The 18,685-nt window shown below is 44.3% G+C and overlaps 2 protein-coding genes across 3 annotated transcripts in view; one reads left to right on the top strand and one right to left on the bottom strand.

The window, feature by feature from the left end:
• Nucleotides 1–2,554: 2,554 nt before the first annotated feature.
• On the bottom strand, nucleotides 2,555–16,838 carry LOC109878448 (protein transport protein Sec23B). The gene is made up of 17 exons (XM_031799242.1): nucleotides 16,656–16,838; nucleotides 15,076–15,301; nucleotides 14,619–14,676; nucleotides 14,301–14,387; nucleotides 13,135–13,371; nucleotides 12,158–12,385; nucleotides 10,798–10,956; nucleotides 9,767–9,882; nucleotides 9,268–9,472; nucleotides 8,969–9,058; nucleotides 8,650–8,756; nucleotides 8,164–8,317; nucleotides 7,698–7,775; nucleotides 6,788–6,949; nucleotides 5,226–5,312; nucleotides 3,956–4,177; nucleotides 2,555–3,661 (listed from the first exon to the last, which is right to left on the bottom strand). The coding sequence occupies exons 2-17, from the start codon at nucleotides 15,294–15,296 to the stop codon at nucleotides 3,572–3,574; spliced, it is 2,301 nt and encodes a 766-aa protein (XP_031655102.1). The 5' UTR covers nucleotides 15,297–15,301; nucleotides 16,656–16,838; the 3' UTR covers nucleotides 2,555–3,571.
• Nucleotides 16,839–16,880: 42 nt separating this feature from the next.
• The window catches only part of LOC109878447 (coiled-coil domain-containing protein 85A), a 38,112-nt gene continuing 36,307 nt past the window's right edge, over nucleotides 16,881–18,685 (top strand). For both annotated transcript variants that reach the window (XM_031799244.1, XM_031799243.1), the window contains exon 1: nucleotides 16,881–17,832. In XM_031799244.1, the coding sequence (XP_031655104.1) occupies nucleotides 17,596–17,832 (237 nt within the window). In that variant the 5' untranslated portion in view covers nucleotides 16,881–17,595. The remainder of the gene's footprint in view (nucleotides 17,833–18,685) is intronic.

The raw sequence follows: 18,685 nt of genomic DNA, 5'->3' as shown, positions 1-18,685 counted from the left end.
GCTTTCTTACAGGTTTGGCTCTAAGCTTTGATACACATTTTCAAGAAAGATAGAAATGGTCCACGCACACGCACACACACACACACACACACACACACACACACACACACACACACACACACACAGAGTTGACTGATAAAACAGGAAATCAAAATGTCCTAGACACACAAATATCAATCATCAACACATGCAAAGCTTAAATATACTGCAAAATGGATACATTGATGCAGGGGAGATCATGCAATGAAATATGATGATTCGGTTGAATAATGCTCAATCCATGTCAACAGCTGTCAACCCTGAGACCTCACGTTAAATACCCATGCCATTTATAGCCCAACAAATGGACACACACACACACATACAAAAGAGCTTAAATGGTCGCCATTATGTTACGCAGGAGTGTCGATGACAAGCGGATTACTGCAGAGATCATGACATTGCATGACATCTTTTGGATCCACCAGCCCTGCCTTTATTTTTAAAGCACATGCGCTTCCAAAGAGGTAAGAGCAGCAACATCGTAAGCACGGATATGATATGTATCCCAAATGGCACCCTACTCCCTACATAGCCCTATGGGCCCTGGTCAAAAGCAGTGCGCGACATAGGGAATAGATTGCCCTTTGGTTCACAGCCATAAACATGGGGCTTCACTTGTGTTTGGAGGCTGGTGACTTCCGTTTGAAGCTGATAGACGGAGGGGAATTAGTCTCTCAACAGATAGAGACTAAGGATTAGTATAATCTGCACTTTACAGACCCTCGAAATCAAACTGTCTGACTGGGTGTGCAGGGCGCTTTAGAATCAGCTTCTAGAACAGTGTTTGTTTGTCACAGGCTGATTGTTGAGTTCAAATCAAATTGTATTTGTCACATGGGCCAAATACAAACAGGTGTAGACCTTACAGTGAAATGCTTAGTTACAAGCCCCTAACCAACAATGCTTTAAGATGTTAAGATTTAAAAAAAAAAAAAAGTAACAAATTAACCAGCAGCAGTAAAATAACAAGCAAGGCTATATACAGAGGGTACCGGTACAGAGTCAATGTGCGGAGGCACCGGTTAGTTGGGGTAATATGTACATGTAGATAGAGTTAACTATGGATAGATTATAAACAGAGAGTAGCAGCAGCGTAAAAGAGGGGTCTGGGTAGCCCTTTAGGAGCCTTATGGCTTGGGAGTAGAAGCTGTTTAAGAAGCCTCTTGGACCTTGACTCGACGCTCCGGTACCGCTTGCTGTGTGGTAGCAGAGAGAACAGTCTATGACTGGGGTGGCTGGAGTCTTTGACAATTTTTAAGGCCTTCCTCTGACACCGCCTGATACAGAGGTTCTGGATGGCAGGATTCTTGGCCATAGTGATGAACTGGGCCGTACGCACTACCCTCTGTAGTGCCTTGCGGTCAGAGACCGAGCAGTTGCCATACCAGGCAGTGATGCTCTCGATGGTGCAGCTGTAGAATCTTCTGAGGATCTGAGGACCCATGCCAAATCTTTTTAGTTTCCTGAGGGGGAACAGGCTTTGTCATTCCCTCTTCACGACTGTCTTAGTGTGTTTGGACCATGTTAGTTTGTTGTGGACAACAAGGAATTTGAAGCTCTCAACCTGTTCCACTACAGCCCAGTCGATGAGAATGGGGGGTTTGCTCAGTCCTTTTCCTGTAGTCCACAATCATCTCCTTTGATCACGTTGAGGGAGAGATTGTTGTCCTGGCACCACACGGCCAGGTTTCTGACCTCGTCCCTATAGACTCTCATCGTTGTCGGTGATCAGTTGTGTTTTGATGTGATTGTGTATGTGCTGTGGGACATTGGGTGTGAGTGAAAATTACAATTGTTTTTGTGGATGTTTTTGTGCTAGTTATTTTTTCAATATTGAATGCAGATCCATATTGCTCACTGCCCAGTAAAGCGACTGATTTGATCAAGTCCCTTTGAAGTAAATTACCAGGCTCCTGAGTGGCGCAGCAGTCTAAAGCACTGCATCTTAGTGCAAGAGGCGTCACTACAGTCCCTGGTTCGAATCCAGGCTGTATCACATCTGGCCGTTTTGGGATTCCCATAGGGTGGTGCACAATTGACCCAGCGTCGTCCGGGTTTGGCCGGGGTAGGCCATGTAAACATTAATTGGTTCTTAACTTGCCTAGTTAAATAAAAGGTTAAAAATAAATAGAAAATGAGGATGAGACGAACCAGCCAGACCATTAAGACCGGATACCAGGAAACACAGTCGATACAGGAATCAGGGGTCAGCTACACTATGAACCAGACAGCTGCCCTTTGACCCCTAGCTTATCTGTGTGAATGAGGATGTTCTCTATGTACCATAGAAGGGCCAGAATGCTAGTATTCTAATTCCTAGTTCTATGCTTCACACTTCCACTAGTCATAGGCTCGCTTGCCAGGGACAAAAATTGGAATATGGTGTCTGTCTACACAAACCAGAGAAATGGAAGGATGAATGATTCTCTGCTATTGCTGATCTATTTGACACATGTATATGACATAGAAACCCACACAAAAACAAGAATGAGGGAAACATAAAATACATAGCTGGTGAATAAGGTTGTCTTGACATACTTTATATGCATAGCATTGAGAAACAAATCAGTCAGACTAAATCAATCAATTACGTTCCCTTTTGTTACAGTAAGTACAAGTGTTAACATCAGGAACAGACTAGAGTAGGCGAGTGAAAGAACAGTGATGAGGGGTTTCGGGGTAAGTAGTACAAAATGCCAGATGGTGCGAAAACGGATATGTGGAAAAAGTAGTCAGTTGACGAGACTATGTAAAAGATGTGTTAGGAAAAAAGAAAGGTTTTGTTTAATACAATAATAACATTTTTCATTGAACTTCCAGTCTTTCTGTATTCACAAGGAAAACAGTAGCACTACGAGGATAGATTGACAGTTTAAATCAGAACATTATTTAAATGAATCATTATTTAGGGGAAATTTTATGGAAAAAAATTAACTATAGGACGTTATCAAGCACATCAAAATATTTAAAGCGTCTCGAGCAGTAATCATTGACCAAACTACTACAGTAGCTACATGCCTTACCACAGACAGACAAACAAGGAAACCAATTCTAATCATTAGCCAAATTATTATTATAAAGGTGAAATGGAATGTAAGAACTGTGATAAATATCTGAGGATGCCTGGTCCCAGATCTGTTTGTGCTGTATAAGCCAACTCCTACGGTCATTGTCAAGGCATGAAAAACTGATCTGGGACCAGGCTACAACTGAGGTGCAGTAAGGCTTTTCCAGGATGGGGGAGAAGTTCATGTTAATCACAATTTTAGGGAAGCAAAATTCCGGAAACTTAAAGCAGGAATGATAATAACTTAGAGGATTTGAAACCATCATAGGTCATACGTGGGGAAAGGAAATGTTACTAGGTCCCTATATTAACACAGGAATGTCTCTCTATTTCCTTCTCATCCCTCTCTCCTTTCACGTCCTTCACTTTGGTAGCCTCGTCAACCAGACTTATCGTGAAGTGAAATGTGGGCATATCGGTCTGGTCACGACGGTCGATCACTTTGGTCCCGGGACTGGGAAATTAAGTGGCGCTCGACACGGCCAGCTTCTTCAAGTGGTCCATGAACACCTGTAGACTGACGTCGTCTGTGAGGATGGGGGCTCCGGTCTCCTAGAGAATGAAAGGAGACAGAAATGTGATGAGTATGGTGAAAACACTAGAGTAAAGCTTCCTTCAGTTGGATCAGATTCAAAATGGCCAGCAGAATAGAGAGAGACGGTGGTACATGAAGCTCTACCACTTGTAAGACTAGAATTCCTTTAAGAAAAATACAATTGACTCCCCATGATGAAACTCCAGCCTTGACATCACCCATTTCCAAATCAAGTCCACAGCTGTTATTGTACATAAAAACTGGTTCTCAGTTTACGTTTTGAAGAATGAATGAATTGAACATTGTATTACCTGTCCCCAGGAGTAGAGGTTGTTGTGTGTCTGGGAGGGGTTGACCTTGGACAGGAGGAAGCGGGCCTGGGACCCTCCGTGCTCTGTGTCGATGTACCGGGGCATGGGGAAGCGGGTCTGCAGGATCTCCTGGGCGTCATCCACGGGTGCTACCAGTAGATGCTTGAAGTTCTCGTACTCCGGCTGCTCCTGGTAACCCGCCTTACGCCACTGGGCGATGGTCTGGTGGAGAGAGAGAGATACAACAGGGTTATAGTCATGGTAGGATGTGTGTTGGTGTTAGTTGTATAGACCAGGGTTATTGTCATGGTAGGGTGTTGGTATTAGTTGTATAGACCAGGGTTATAGTCATGGTAGGGTGTTGGTGTTAGTTGACAATAACCTTGGTATATACATGGTAGGGTGTTAGTGTTAGTTGTATAGACCAGGGTTATTGTCATGGTAGGGTGTTGGTGTTAGTTGACAATAACCTTGGTATTTACATGGTAGGGTGTTGGTGTTAAGTTGTATAAACCAGGGTTATTGTCATGGTAGGGTGTTGGTGTAAGTTGTATAAACCAGGGTTATTGTCATGGTAGGGTGTTGGTGTTAGTTGTATAAACCAGGGTTATTGTCATGGTATTGTGTTGGTGTTAGTTGACAATAACCTTGGTATTTACATGGTAGGGTGTTGGTGTTAGTTGTATAGACCAGGGTTATTGTCATGGTAGGGTGTTGGTGTTAGTTGTATAGACCAGGGTTATTGTCATGGTAGGGTGTTGGTGTTAGTTGTATAGACCAGGGTTATTGTCATGGTAGGGTGTTGGTGTTAGTTGTATAGACCAGGGTTATTGTCATGGTAGGGTGTTGGTGTTAGTTGTATAGACCAGGGTTATTGTCATGGTAGGGTGTTGGTGTTAGTTGTATAGACCAGGGTTATTGTCATGGTAGGGTGCCAGCTGTTTGTCAGCTAATCTCTTTTTTGTCGTTTGTGAGAAAACTCTTAACATGTTGAGAATAGAAAATGACAGGGCATTGTGAATGAATGAACATAATGAATCTACTAATATGTATCCCATTTCTTCAAACCCATCACATCAGGCAGGTACACACACACACACGTCTTGTTTCTTGTTGTAATATTGACAGTGATTTACATTGTTGTTTATGCTCTACATGATGATGTTCAGTTTGAGATGCTAGGAAATAATAATAATTAGTAGTGGTGTTCCAGCTACTAATAACTAGCATTAGACCACCAGCGCCGTTGTTTTCTTGTGTGACCTCTCACCTCTCCATGGTAGATGACCAGCTGGAAGAAGGTGTCCATGAGGAGGATCCGGTCTGGGAGAATACTGCCACTGTCCAGGAGAACAGGCTGTAGAACAGACAGACGGGACACAACAGGATAAGTCTCACATCCATTTTCTTACAGAGAAAGGTGGTGTGGAACTCATTGAGCATGTAAATATTTGACTAAACAAATTAGTTCTTAGGGAAATGTGACCTAATTATCTAATATATAGACTGGTTTTGTAACAGAGTAGATTGGAAAACAAATAATTTAGAAAGTTGATTAGAATTAAATTCAATATTTAATATTTGATTGGCCGCATACACATTTTGCAGATGTTACTGCAGGTGCAGTGAAATGCTTATGTTTCTAGCTCCAACGGTGCAGCGAAATGCTTATGTTTCTAGCTCCAACGGTGCAGCGAAATGCTTATGTTTCTAGCTCCAACGGTGCAGCGAAATGCTTATGTTTCTAGCTCCAACGGTGCAGCGAAATGCTTATGTTTCTAGCTCCAACGGTGCAGCGAAATGCTTATGTTTCTAGCTCCAACGGTGCAGCGAAATGCTTATGTTTCTAGCTCCAACGGTGCAGTGAAATGCTTATGTTTCTAGCTCCAACGGTGCAGTGAAATGCTTATGTTTCTAGCTCCAACGGTGCAGCGAAATGCTTATGTTTCTAGCTCCAACGGTGCAGTGAAATGCTTATGTTTCTAGCTCCAACGGTGCAGTGAAATGCTTATGTTTCTAGCTCCAACGGTGCAGTGAAATGCTTATGTTTCTAGCTCCAACGGTGCAGTGAAATGCTTATGTTTCTAGCTCCAACGGTGCAGTGAAATGCTTATGTTTCTAGCTCCAACGGTGCAGTGAAATGCTTATGTTTCTAGCTCCAACGGTGCAGTGAAATGCTTATGTTTCTAGCTCCAACGGTGCAGTGAAATGCTTATGTTTCTAGCTCCAACGGTGCAGTGAAATGCTTATGTTTCTAGCTCCAACGGTGCAGTGAAATGCTTATGTTTCTAGCTCCAACGGTGCAGTGAAATGCATATGTTTCTAGCTCCAACGGTGCAGTGAAATGCATATGTTTCTAGCTCCAACGGTGCAGTGAAATGCATATGTTTCTAGCTCCAACGGTGCAGTGAAATGCTTATGTTTCTAGCTCCAACGGTGCAGTGAAATGCTTATGTTTCTAGCTCCAACGGTGCAGTGAAATGCTTATGTTTCTAGCTCCAACGGTGCAGTGAAATGCTTATGTTTCTAGCTCCAACGGTGCAGTGAAATGCTTATGTTTCTAGCTCCAACGGTGCAGTGAAATGCATATGTTTCTAGCTCCAACGGTGCAGTAATACCTAACAATACACACAAATGCAAAAAAAATAATGTATTAAGAAATTAAGAAATGTCAGTAAGAAATAACATTAAAAAAAAAAATACTGCAAAGTTTCCTAAGAGCTAGAAACTGGTCGACCATGTTTTTCGTCGCCATCTAGTACACTATAGAGATAGAGAGTGTGTAATTAGAGTGTGTCAGTGTGTGTCCATAGTATTTGGTAAGAGTCTGACCTCTGGTGGTCCGTGGAACGAGTAAGAGTACAGGATGGGCTGGATCATGATGAGAGACTGGGTCAGGTCCTGGCGGACAAAGTGGTGTCTGTAGTAGGAACACTCATCTGGGCTGTTGTTGAACACCTGCAGGAACGGCGACCGCCGCAGGTGGAACATAAACTAGAGGGAGGACAGAGATATTAATTCTAACGATTATAATGAAATACGATTTTTTTTATTAAAAAAATATATATATTATCAAATTATATACATATTTTTTATATTTGGGATATTGCTTCTAGCATCATCAAATGTTCCTGTCCATATCCCACTGAGGTCAACTAAACTAAGTGGAAGTTATGAGTTGTGATTATCTGTGCAATGGGAATATTCAAGATGAATAAAGTTAACGTTCAGTTTAGAGTGATTAATATATTTTCCACTTCTGTAATAAACATGACTTTTCAGTGTTCTGTTTGTGACACTCAGGTTGATGGCCACTAGACACAGTGCTGTGTGTTATGGATTAACATCCTGTCTGTTGACAGTGATTGACTCCAGACAGGAGGTACATGGACACACTATTGTGTGATTCTGTAGCAACTGACAAAGTCACTGCCTTTTGTTTCAACGTCATACAAGCCTCTGGTGTTAAGTTGTCAGACAAGGCCAATTACACAGTTCTCTGCTTCTGTACTGGGTGGTGTTAGGATACAGCCGTTGACTACTTTTTCATGTACATATATCCGTTTTGACATAAATATTATTTTTTGCTAAAGTTAGAGGTAAGCACTCAAGTAATCATTCAGATCTCGACGAGCTAGTCAAATCTATTCCAGTTCTACTCTATTAGAAGGACTTGTAATTGAAGGGCTCTTATTAAATAGCTCATATAGTTCCAGAGTGTACCACTAGGTGTCAGTCTTACCTGTGGGTAGAGTGAGAGGGACTCCGAGAGCTTGAAGGAGGTGGGGTCATCTTTGTTGAACTGACCGAATTTCTGACACTGTAACCAAGGAGACAAGACAAACGTCAGCGTCTTGAACTAAGGCATCAACACATACCTTCAGGACTTCAGTCAAGTGCTGTTAGTTTGGGTATCCAACACAACGTCCGAAACATCACAGAGGGATTTAAAAACTGTCAGCGAATTAGTATTCGTGTCATTCTGCTTCACATTCCAGACGACTCCTTTCTACATTCTTCTACAATGAATAAGAACAAAGAGACACAAGAATACAAAGGATTCTTCTATCCACAATCACCCACAAGTCCTACATACATTCAGCTATGTGAAGAACAACAGGCTACTCTCTTGGAATAGCCAAGGTGGGACCAATGCCCAATGACATTACAAAGCCTGTCACACATTGGTCAGCCTAGCTGTCACTCACCAGGCGAATGAGCTGTCTGTCCAGCCAGCGCAGGACGTCCGGCCCCTCTTCCGACTCGGCCCTGAACACGCCCAGCCTGGCCATGATGACCGCCGACGCCTCCTGGTCGAAGGACGACTCGATGTGCTGGATCTGGGACTGGGCGTCGGCCCAACTGGATAGAGGGAGAAAGAGGGAGTGCACAGGTTAGGGGCAGGGCGAGACTGACGCACGTGTGCGTAAGCACAAATCTAGGCTGCACGTCCACTTCCAGTCATTTAACAGGGCAGGGCGAATGTCAACCTCTTCATTTGTACGGCCGATATGGACTTTGTCTTTAAGCAGTGAGTTACCACAATGTGAGAAATGCGACGTCTACAAAATGCAGACTCTTGCATATATATATTGTAAGGGCTGTCAGTTCAGTCACACTTCAGTCAAGAACGATGTAGCTGTTCTGCAAACCCACTTCCTGTTTACTGTTTCAAAGCGAGAGAGAAGACTTACTTCCTGGCGACAGTGGTAACCCTGATCCTCCTCTGGGTGTTGGAGTGTTGGTACTGGGTGACAAACTGGACCGCTCCTCTACCACCCTGAGGGATTGGGGCGTTGTGCTGCACAGAGAAAATATAACTACAATAGTTGGTATAGGAGTACATTTAATATTGCTAAACATCCTGCTTGAATACTCAAAACCACGTCCTAATGAATGACTGAGGTGAGAATGATGAATTGTCACATTACATTGGTTTGGTCGACCCAAATCAATGACTACTTTGAGTAAGGATGAAATGAGGAACAAGTGATCAAAGGGAAGTGTGTTCACCTGATTGACGACCTCGAAGTACAAGGCCAACGTCGTGGAGGGACTGAGACTACAGATTTTCCACTGCGTTGTTCCTCCAACACCGACCTCCTGTAACAGAGACAAAGGGCCATTGAAGTCAACGAAAAACAGCTTCCCAATTCACTCCCAGAGGGGAAAATGCTATTAGAATAGAAGGTTGAACAATTCCACAAAACATTCCTGAAATTCTGGAAAAACCGGGAATTTTGGGAGCGTTTCTGGATTATTATTATTTATTTAAACCCTAATTGGATTCTGTATGTGCCTGAAAGACTCACATTCTCTGATATACACGGTCCCTTAGCGTTGAGGGAGACACAGGGCCCGATGGCCCCCGATACCTTCAGCTCCCTGGACGCCTTGACTTCCAGCGTGCCTCCGAAGGCCATGCGGAACTCTCCGTTGTGGTCCTTACTGAACACCCTCTGGAAGGTCTGCTTGAACAGAGAGGTGTTGAAGGAGTCGCCCATCGCTATGTGACCTCTGAGAGGACGGAAACCCGGGAGGAAAAAAAAAACATGAATGAACATCAGCAGCATAATTCCAATACAAATACAAAAATGAAAAGTCAATGAGCTAGTGAGGATGAAGTCTCTGGAAAAGTCATTCTATCGAATGTAGAGGAATTGTACAAAAGCTATTTCTTATTCAGATCAAATAAAAGCTTCAGTAGACAGTTCTCAAATCACCAGGGACATGAGGGATTCAGCACAACTAGGGGAATCAGGTGAAGACAGGATACAGGTCAGGCGTAGGTCGTCTGAGACTGGTACTAACCCAGTGAGGTTGGATAAACATTTCATCTCTAGAAGTCCGGTCTGATCCAAGGCACAGGCGTAGATGTCAATACTGTGGCCGTTCACTGCCGCACGGTTCGCCAAGGCGTCGTAGTACTGAATAAAACAAAACAAGGGAACCGTTTGCAACATATACAAACAGTGCTGGGAAGCACCTTGAGAACTCTTTGGAGCATCGGTGTCCATGAACATACCTCAACAGAAGAGGTATGGAGAGAGAAGAGAGCGCAAACTTGAGCGAAATATTTGACACATCGTGAGAGCTTGACGTGAGTGAAAGAAAAATAATTAAGCTAAACTACATTAAGACAAAAATCGCTTAAGTTGTTTCATCCATCTTAGCTCTAAAAACTAGCGTAGTCTTAAAGATGGAATCCGCAGTGGAGGGAAGCCGCTAGCCGCCCCAACACCATTGTTATTGTTTTTGTTGCCGAGCTAAGGAGTGTCGCACAGCATGGTAAAACAAAATTGCACCAATGGAGGCTGCAAAGGGGAGGATGGCTCATAATAATGTCTGGAATAGAGAGAAGGGAATGGCATCAAACACATGGAAAGCATTTGTTGATGTATTTGATAACATTCTACCTATAAAAGTTCCAGCCATTACCACGAGCCCGTCCTCCCCAATTAAGGTGCCACCAACCTCCTGTGAATTGCACCACGTATTGTGTTCTATCGTGCGTGCAATGACATCCGAGAAAAATATGTATTCGTTGTTTCCAGTAACTTCTGTTGTTGTTGTAATATAAAGGATGTGGCAGTTCTACCAATTAAGGATTCCAGCTTTAACTCTAAAAACTAGCCCACTAAGGACAGAGACAAAACAACAACTTGTACAAGATAACCAACCCACATACAAGTTCTCTTTTTCAGTGTCCATGTACGACATGGACAATAAAACTTCCATTCTGCGCTATCCATTCTGCGCTATCCATTCTGCGCTATCCATTCTGCGCTATCCATTCTGAGCTATCCATTCTGCGCTATCCATTCTGTTATTCTTGGACTGACCTTGGTGGCTTTCTTCAGATGCCGCGCGTTGTCCTTGGTGATGTCATGCCAGGAGCGGATGGGGGTCTTGAGTTCGTCTCCCACCACCATCCCGGGGCCCTGGGTGGGGGGTCCGCCCATGAACATCATCACACGGGCCCCTGTGTTGGGAAACGTACCCTGGGGGTGGAAAGACGGTGGCTATGGTCAGGATTTGATTTATTTATTTGAGTAATTCAACCATGGTATCAAACATGGCATTTCTGAGATGTGACTGCCAACACAGAAGCTGCCATTAGGTTATTGTAGTCTGATTTAACTGCAGTATGATATAACGGAATGTACTGGGAATTTCCAGGTGAACAATAACGACAGCAATCGTTGATAACAGCAATCGAAATCCCGTCGGTTTTAAGAAGTTGGAACAGGGAGACACCTCCAGAACAGATGCAGAGAAAATGTCTGTTATTCAGTAACCCCTACATTCTAATCTCACAGAACCAATGCTCTGTAAAAACCTGCTGAGAGGCTTGTAGGAAGTCACAACATCAGCCGCTACGGAATCACAGTGTCACAGAAGACATTAACAATCAGTGTCCTGTGTCCTTGTACCTCCAGTCTGGCATCACCATCAACAGATATGACAACAATCCAGAACATTCAGTATCAATTCTAGTGACCACCAACCCGTACACAAATGACTGTCCCAAACAGAACACGGGATATACTGTGTATTACATGAAGGGAAAACATACACTGAGCATTGTGTTAATTACTCTAAACTGAATCATTTCCCCATTACAGTAACATCCCAAGTGATTTGACTGTGAAATTGTATGCAAATGCTCCCTCAGTCACGGTAAGGATTCACCAAACTACCGATATCCCTTCAAAAAACTCATTCATATTAAGTTACCATACAGACCAGAGGCCGGTTTCCCAAAAGCACCTTAAGGGGAAGTTCATCGTTAGAACCATCAGAATGGATGAAGTTAGACTTCAGATGTTTCTCTCTAATCATTACATTATCAGTAGACATCAGCACCAGAGGACCGGACAGCAGGGAACACAGCTGTTTTAACATGTACCTACAGCATGTTAGCTGTGTTACCAGAGACAGGAAGAGAGGATAGTGGAGAGAGAGAGGGAGCAATAAGGCAAAAAGAAATAAGCTGACCTTTGACCTAAGAAAGTATGAGTGGTACTATTGGCAGACCTAACTGAAGAGATAATGTCAGTGTGTGTGTGTGTGTGTGTGTGTGAGAGAGGAAGTGTGTGAAAGGTTAGTTGAAACCTGTGACATGTCAGAGCGGGTAAAGTTCAGTTTAGTTGTGTGTGTGTAAGTGTGTGTGTGTATGCACGCTTATGTAACTGTTCTTACCTCCAGCAGGCCCACGGCGATGGACAGTGCTATTCCAGTAGACCGCAGTGGTCTCTTCCCCTGTGGTACAGGCCAGGGGTCTCTCTGCAACTCTCCCAACAGGTCTGTCAGGTTCATGTCTACCTTATGGACCGGCTGCAGGAACCGACAGGTGACGGCTGGATCCTGAGGGGCCGCGGGACGACTCTGAGGCCCAGATGCCGCTGGGTTCGTCAGGCCAAGCATCTCCTGAAAGAGAGAAAGAGAGCTATGAGTTCTCATGGACTTTCAACAATGGTATTGTGGAATATTGCATGGCAGCCTAAGAGTTTCTCTTGTCCTGGCCAGTCTCTTGACTGTATTCTATATAGGCCTAACGCTCTGACTGTACACAATATCATATATAACACTGTATTTATACAACACTGTATTTCAAAGTACCTCTGACAATGTTCTTGAATATTACATGGCAGACTAAGGGAGTTTTCCCTGTCGGCTGTATTCTGTATAGGCCTAACGCTCTGTTTCTGGGTGTTAGGAACCTAGGGCTTTTTCTCTGTATAGAACACTACCCCTGTAGTGGCATAGACCCATTCTATGTCATTCAGAACCATCCCGAAGAGCCAATCATATCTTCTTATCCTATCTTGTGACACCTGGCTGTCTTTGACCTGTATCCTGTCCCCATTCTACTGTTTTATTGTCATTTAATTTCCAATTGATACAAGGACACCTAGACACGATCATATGACAAACGACCACAACAAAGATCCTATTCCATTTCTATGGACAAAGCAGACTTTGACCTAGATCAGAGGTCTCAAACATACGTCCCTCGGATCAAATGCGGTCCTTGAAAGATTTAATGCGGCCCGCGGTTGTCGTCATAAATATAGCCTACAGTCATCTTAGTACAACTAATCCAGACCTTTTCCCAAAACGAATGAATGCATTTTCAAGACTACTTGCCTTCCCGTATGTAACAGTTACTGACTGACCTGGATCTGTTTGGAGGAAAGCTCCTTGGTTCCTCTGAACACGTAGCTCTTTGCAATGCCCTCGCAGCTCAGCTCGTGGACCTGCACCATGCGTCCGAAGGTGATGAGGCCGACCAGGGCGTTGGGGGGCAGCAGGGACAGGGACATCTGCAGGGACTCCTTCAGGGCCTGCAGGTCCTCCTCCTCCAGACACGTGTCCACCACGTACAGGAAGATGAGGGGGTTCGGGGGGCCGCGCTACATTGGTGGCAGAGACGGGATTGGAGAGGTTATTTTACAGAAACAAAGTGCTGGGTCTTTAGTTTTGAGTTGACATGGTTTTTCTATGTGTTTTGAGTTCTTCCATGTTGGGATGGTGTCACATGACACTGAGGTCAAGTGACTTTTGTAACCCGATATCACTTTGTAAATTGACAACGTCCATTACAATAAACAGCAATGACAAAGAATGTCTAAATAAATGATCAACTTTTATTTGTTATTTTACCAGGTAAGTTGACTGAGAACACATTCTCATTTGCAGCAACGACCTGGGGAATAGTTACAGGGGAGAGGAGGGGGATGAATGAGCCAATTGTAAACTGGGGATTATTAGGTGACCGTGATGGTTTGAGGGTCAGCTTGGGAATTTAGCCAGGACACCGGGGTTAACACCCCTACTCTTACAATAAGTGCCATGGGATCTTTAATGACCTCAGAGAGTCAGGACACCCGTTTAACGTCCCGTCCGAAAGACGGCACCCTACACAGGGCAATGTCCCCAATCACTGCCCTGGGGCATTGGGATATTTTTTTTTTTTTAGACCAGAGGAAAGAGTGCCTCCTACTGGCCCTCCAACACCATTTCCAGCAGCATCTGGTCTCCCATCCAGGGACTGACCAGGACCAACCCTGCTTAGCTTCAGAAGCAAGCCAGCAGTGGTATGCAGGGTGGTATGCTGCTGGTACCTAAAACTTAAAAAGTGATGGTAATGTCATGTGGCGTGTATATTTTTCAGTACATTCTTTGTGGCTGGTAACTCAACTTGAGGATCAAAGAAACATTCATATTTGATGAAGCAATTTTGTGGGTTGAGACTCACAACTACAAAGCCAGGCCGCGTGTACAGAACATAATGTCTATGTTCAGAGTTCAGAGATCTCTATGTGGAACTGTACGTGTTTACCTGCACTATGTACTCAATGGTTGAGAACTGTGGCATGAGCTCAGCCGGCTGGTTTACGTCCGAGATGCCGGCGTATGACGGGGGGAACTGTGAAGGAGAGAACGAGAAGACAAAAATGGTTAGCTTCACCTGCTAGAGGAATGTAGACAGGCCACTTTAAAAGATATTCCTATATGACTAGTATAAACACAGGAATGTATGTAGTCCGCCTACAGATATGACTATTGGTACATTATGCGTACATTATGCACCTCGGTATTCTATGGTGGAATAGTGTTTGGTCATACAGCTCAGTATAGTCCATTGTGGTGTACTCACTGGGTTTCTTTGGAAGCAGAAGTTGCACGCCCATATTTTGGCTCTGTAGTCAACTTGGCTACAAAGGAAGACAGAGCTACTTGGATACAGTGTACAGCAGCAGTCAAACAGACCTGTCACATAGCCTGAGGCTTTTAGAGCAGATGTACATTGGATTGTTAAGGTGTGGATAGGGTTCATCCACCACACCTGTCCCTGAGTGATATAGCTACACCTAAGCATTCATAAAGATATTAAAAACTTAGTTGGTGATCCCTTTCTTCTCCTACTCTTCCCTTCACCCGAGATGTAAGTTCCCAGAATAATAAAATGCTGAAGTTGAAAACAAAGAGATGCCATGTAAGTCGTATAGCTTAGCTTCTAGCTAAGTGCTTGTAAAAACATCAACAAGCAACAATTAAAAAACACTCACTCAGCCTAAAACAACAACATTCACCTCCACTCCTCAAATACTCACCATAGCGGGTTTAGTACGGCCTTGCAGTTGGCCCTGCTACAGAGGACCGGTTCGTACTGCACCGGTGGCAGGTCTGGCCTCTCCTTGAGTGGGGTGAAGAGGCAGGAGACAGGCACTACCAGCCGGGTAGCTTCCAGCCTGCTCGAGGGCCACAGGTTCCAGCTAAAACGCACGCCGTCCCGATCCTCATTCTGTTGGATAAACTCCTGGTATGTCGCCATGGCAACTTCAATGGGAAAGAAAGTGAAGGGATTCTTAATAAACTCGTCTGGTTAAATAAAGGTTAAATAAATAAATAAATATGGAGCGAAGTTAGCTAGAGCTAGTTTAGCTATCGGACTAAGGGCAGGTAGTCTGTCGTAGCTTCTCCGAGAGCTGTTTGAGGAGTCTGGAGTTAAATAAAACCTGTTTGGGATGTTTTGATACTTAAGAATCCCTGAGCTAATTTTGAATCCTACGCAAATATTGGTCACACCTATTTCAACTACGTAACATTTCAGGGACGAGTGAGTCTTGGGCTTACATGCCTCGGGAGGTATGAATGGCAGTAACCAGATGTCTTAGATATCTATAGCTCTGGAAGTCCAGACATATGCTGTGTTTTGGACAATCATGTGACATGTACAATTTTTTTTATCTGATCTTATCTAGAAATGAGAAATACACCAAAAGAAATGTCATATATTGTCTGACGGTGGCATTGGAACATCTGACGTGAAAAGGGGACATTTTTAGTTCAATGGTAAAAATACAGGCATGTCACATGATTGCACAAAACACAGGGCCCTAGTTATGGAATGTTATGGAAGAGACCACCACCACTTGATGGTCTTCTGACACACTTATCAAGACAGAACTGTCTGTTCCAAACCATAGTTCACTTCAGCTATCTAATTCAGATATGAACCAAAATGAACACGCACCTCTCCACTCTCTCATTCAGGGGAACCCTCCGCGTCAAACAGCTCTACCAGGTGATTGACAGCTGGCCTACAGGACCCTTCACTCGAAGTAGCAACGATCCATTGATTACACAACGGAGTGCTTAAATGGACAGACTAAAAACGGTCTCTTCTAGCTATGCTATATACTGGCACATCTTAGCTATTACTGGCCATTACTAGGAACCAAATGATGATCATCTTGGCAACATTTAGCTACACGCATGTTGTAGTAGTTAAATGGTTAGACGGGTATCACAAATCACATTTTAGGATCTCGTCCCTGGTAGTCGTCCCTTCCTGAAAGGAGGCGGATGCTAGTAGCAGCAACAAGCTAGTTAGCGACAGGTTCTAGTTGATCCTAGGTAACGTTAGCTAACGTCAGTTAGCATTTTTATCAAATTCCGGGAGTGTTTCTAAAGTCAATCTGCCATCGACATATCATGTTAACTTGCATGATCGTGTTTTATATCAAGTTATATTAACGATACATGTTAACTAGGCTAGCCTTGCTAACGGACTAACCCAGCTTTTAGTCGGCTTTTTTCCTGGGCGAACCACCAAGGAAACGCAAACAGAATGGCCTAGCTAGACACTTTTCATCAAATTGATGCAGGCAGATCAGACGGAGAACCATACCTTTTATACAGATCCGGTTGGAAATCCAGACGAAGGAAAATATATATTAGACTGTAATAAATCAAATCGGATCAGCATTTAGGTGATAAATACCGATGGGCAAACAGAATGAGAGAGCGAAGAATCTGAGGGGGCAACTCCCGGCCGGTGTGCCTCTACTTCAGTAGAATGACGTGTTACTACATTTTCTGGCTCTCGTGTCCATGACGTAGGATACAAGCACGCACATGAGGATCATGGGAAATGAAGTCCTGAATTTATTATAGGCCCATAATAAAGATGACGAAATGCTGTAGCCCATGGCTTTTGATCTGTAGATGGCGCTGGGTCCCAACGTATACCCATCACCCCCGCATCATTTGATGGAGACACTTGGATGGAGAGAGAGAGAGAGAGAGAGAGAGAGGGAGAGAGAGAGGGAGAGAGAGAGAGAGAGAGAGGAGGTTCTGCTAGTCACTGCAGTCACGTTCTCTCCCTCTATTCACGCGCAGTGCACTTGCCTAGCGATGCTACAGCGGTTCCTCCTCCCTTATGTATTGGACTGTACAGCTACAAGAAGCGGGAGATGCGCATCAGCAACCCGCTACCCGCCGAAGCTCTCTCCACTTCAGGACGGAAGAGACTAAATGTGGATGCATTCAGGTGCAAACTTGCATGAACTAAAAAATAGTCCATGTCGGGGTTTCGGCATGTTAGATAGCTGCACGTAGCCTTTTCTAGGGCTATATTTCACTGTTGGAAAAGGGATTCGGAGGCGTCCTCAGCTGTTGCATTTGGGGGCTGAAGTGTTCGGAGCACAGAGAGGTCAGGCAACTATGCTTTTGATTTCGAACGGTAATTCCGGATCAGTTTGACTGCGAGCGGAGGTTGACTGTCAGCGCCCTCTGAGTTGTATTTCAAGCCTTTTGTCGCCGGTATTCCCGACAACGGAACCGTAGGGATGGAAAAAGCTAGTCAGCCACAGCTTTCGCTGTCCATAACAAAGAGTGAAAGTCCAGCGGAGGACATCTCAAATATACAGGACGAGGACCTTCTCAAGTGGACCAAAGAGGATTTGGTGCGGCGGCTCCGGCGGTCTGAAGCCGATAAAATGAGCGTGATACTGGACCACAGCAATCTGATCCGCGAGGTCAATCGCAGCCTCCAGCTGCACTTGAACGAGATAAGAGGGCTGAAGGTGAGGAATGGGCTCGCAGTGGCATTTCTAAAAAGATGAGATCATAGTTAACGGCGGGGAGGCCGCACTGGCGCACCTGAGCGCGCACAGCATGAGAGGGTGTTCGGGGTTGAGTTTGCGCGTTCTTTAAAGGGCGCCGCTGTCCACACGATGAAATGGAGGCAGGATGTATATAAGTTCATTTCATTTTACAAGATCTCTCTCCCTCTCCCTGTGCATGTATCTGTGAGCGCGCATGAGCCTACCTGTGTGTGCATCCATCATCTTCCACCAGAAAGCATAGTGAGAGGGCATCTGGGCTGAATGTCAAGCATCATCATTCTTCTCTCTTTCTCACTCACTCACCTGTTGTCTTTAGTCTTCATCTCCTTTGCAAAAGCTTTGGTGTGTAGGCCTGTGGCGCAACCTTGATGCTTGCTCTTGGAATATCACCAACAAATTCTACTAGGCGACAAGAGTAAACCTATTTAACCCAGAATACTCATTAAACTCCCCAAATATATGACTTCTCTCTACCAAATCTTATTTGGTGCAGTGTAACTAGCAATAATAATCCCGGCATAATCTTATTATTTCTCCAAGCTACATAGACTTGATTTAACATCCTACTCCGATACTCTGAGATTCATTAAAATGAGATAGGAGCGACTGAGATGAAGCACATGGGGATGGAGGAAGGATCCTTGGCTGCTTCAGAGAGCAGGCCCAAAAGGCCCAGCCCGAAGCACCATGGTACCTAATTAAACTCGGCTGGAGGGTCTGAAGTGTATGTTATTATGGATAATTAGGGGAGGTGGAGAACTTTGGGCAAAGATGCCGTTATGTTGCAAATGAGAGAGAGGGAGGTATGTTC

The sequence above is a fragment of the Oncorhynchus kisutch genome, linkage group LG20 (genome assembly GCF_002021735.2).
Source record: "Oncorhynchus kisutch isolate 150728-3 linkage group LG20, Okis_V2, whole genome shotgun sequence".
NCBI classification, from domain to species: domain Eukaryota; kingdom Metazoa; phylum Chordata; class Actinopteri; order Salmoniformes; family Salmonidae; genus Oncorhynchus; species Oncorhynchus kisutch.
The sequence above is the reverse complement of the archived record's forward strand: the minus strand, read 5'-3'. Positions and strand labels throughout refer to the sequence as shown.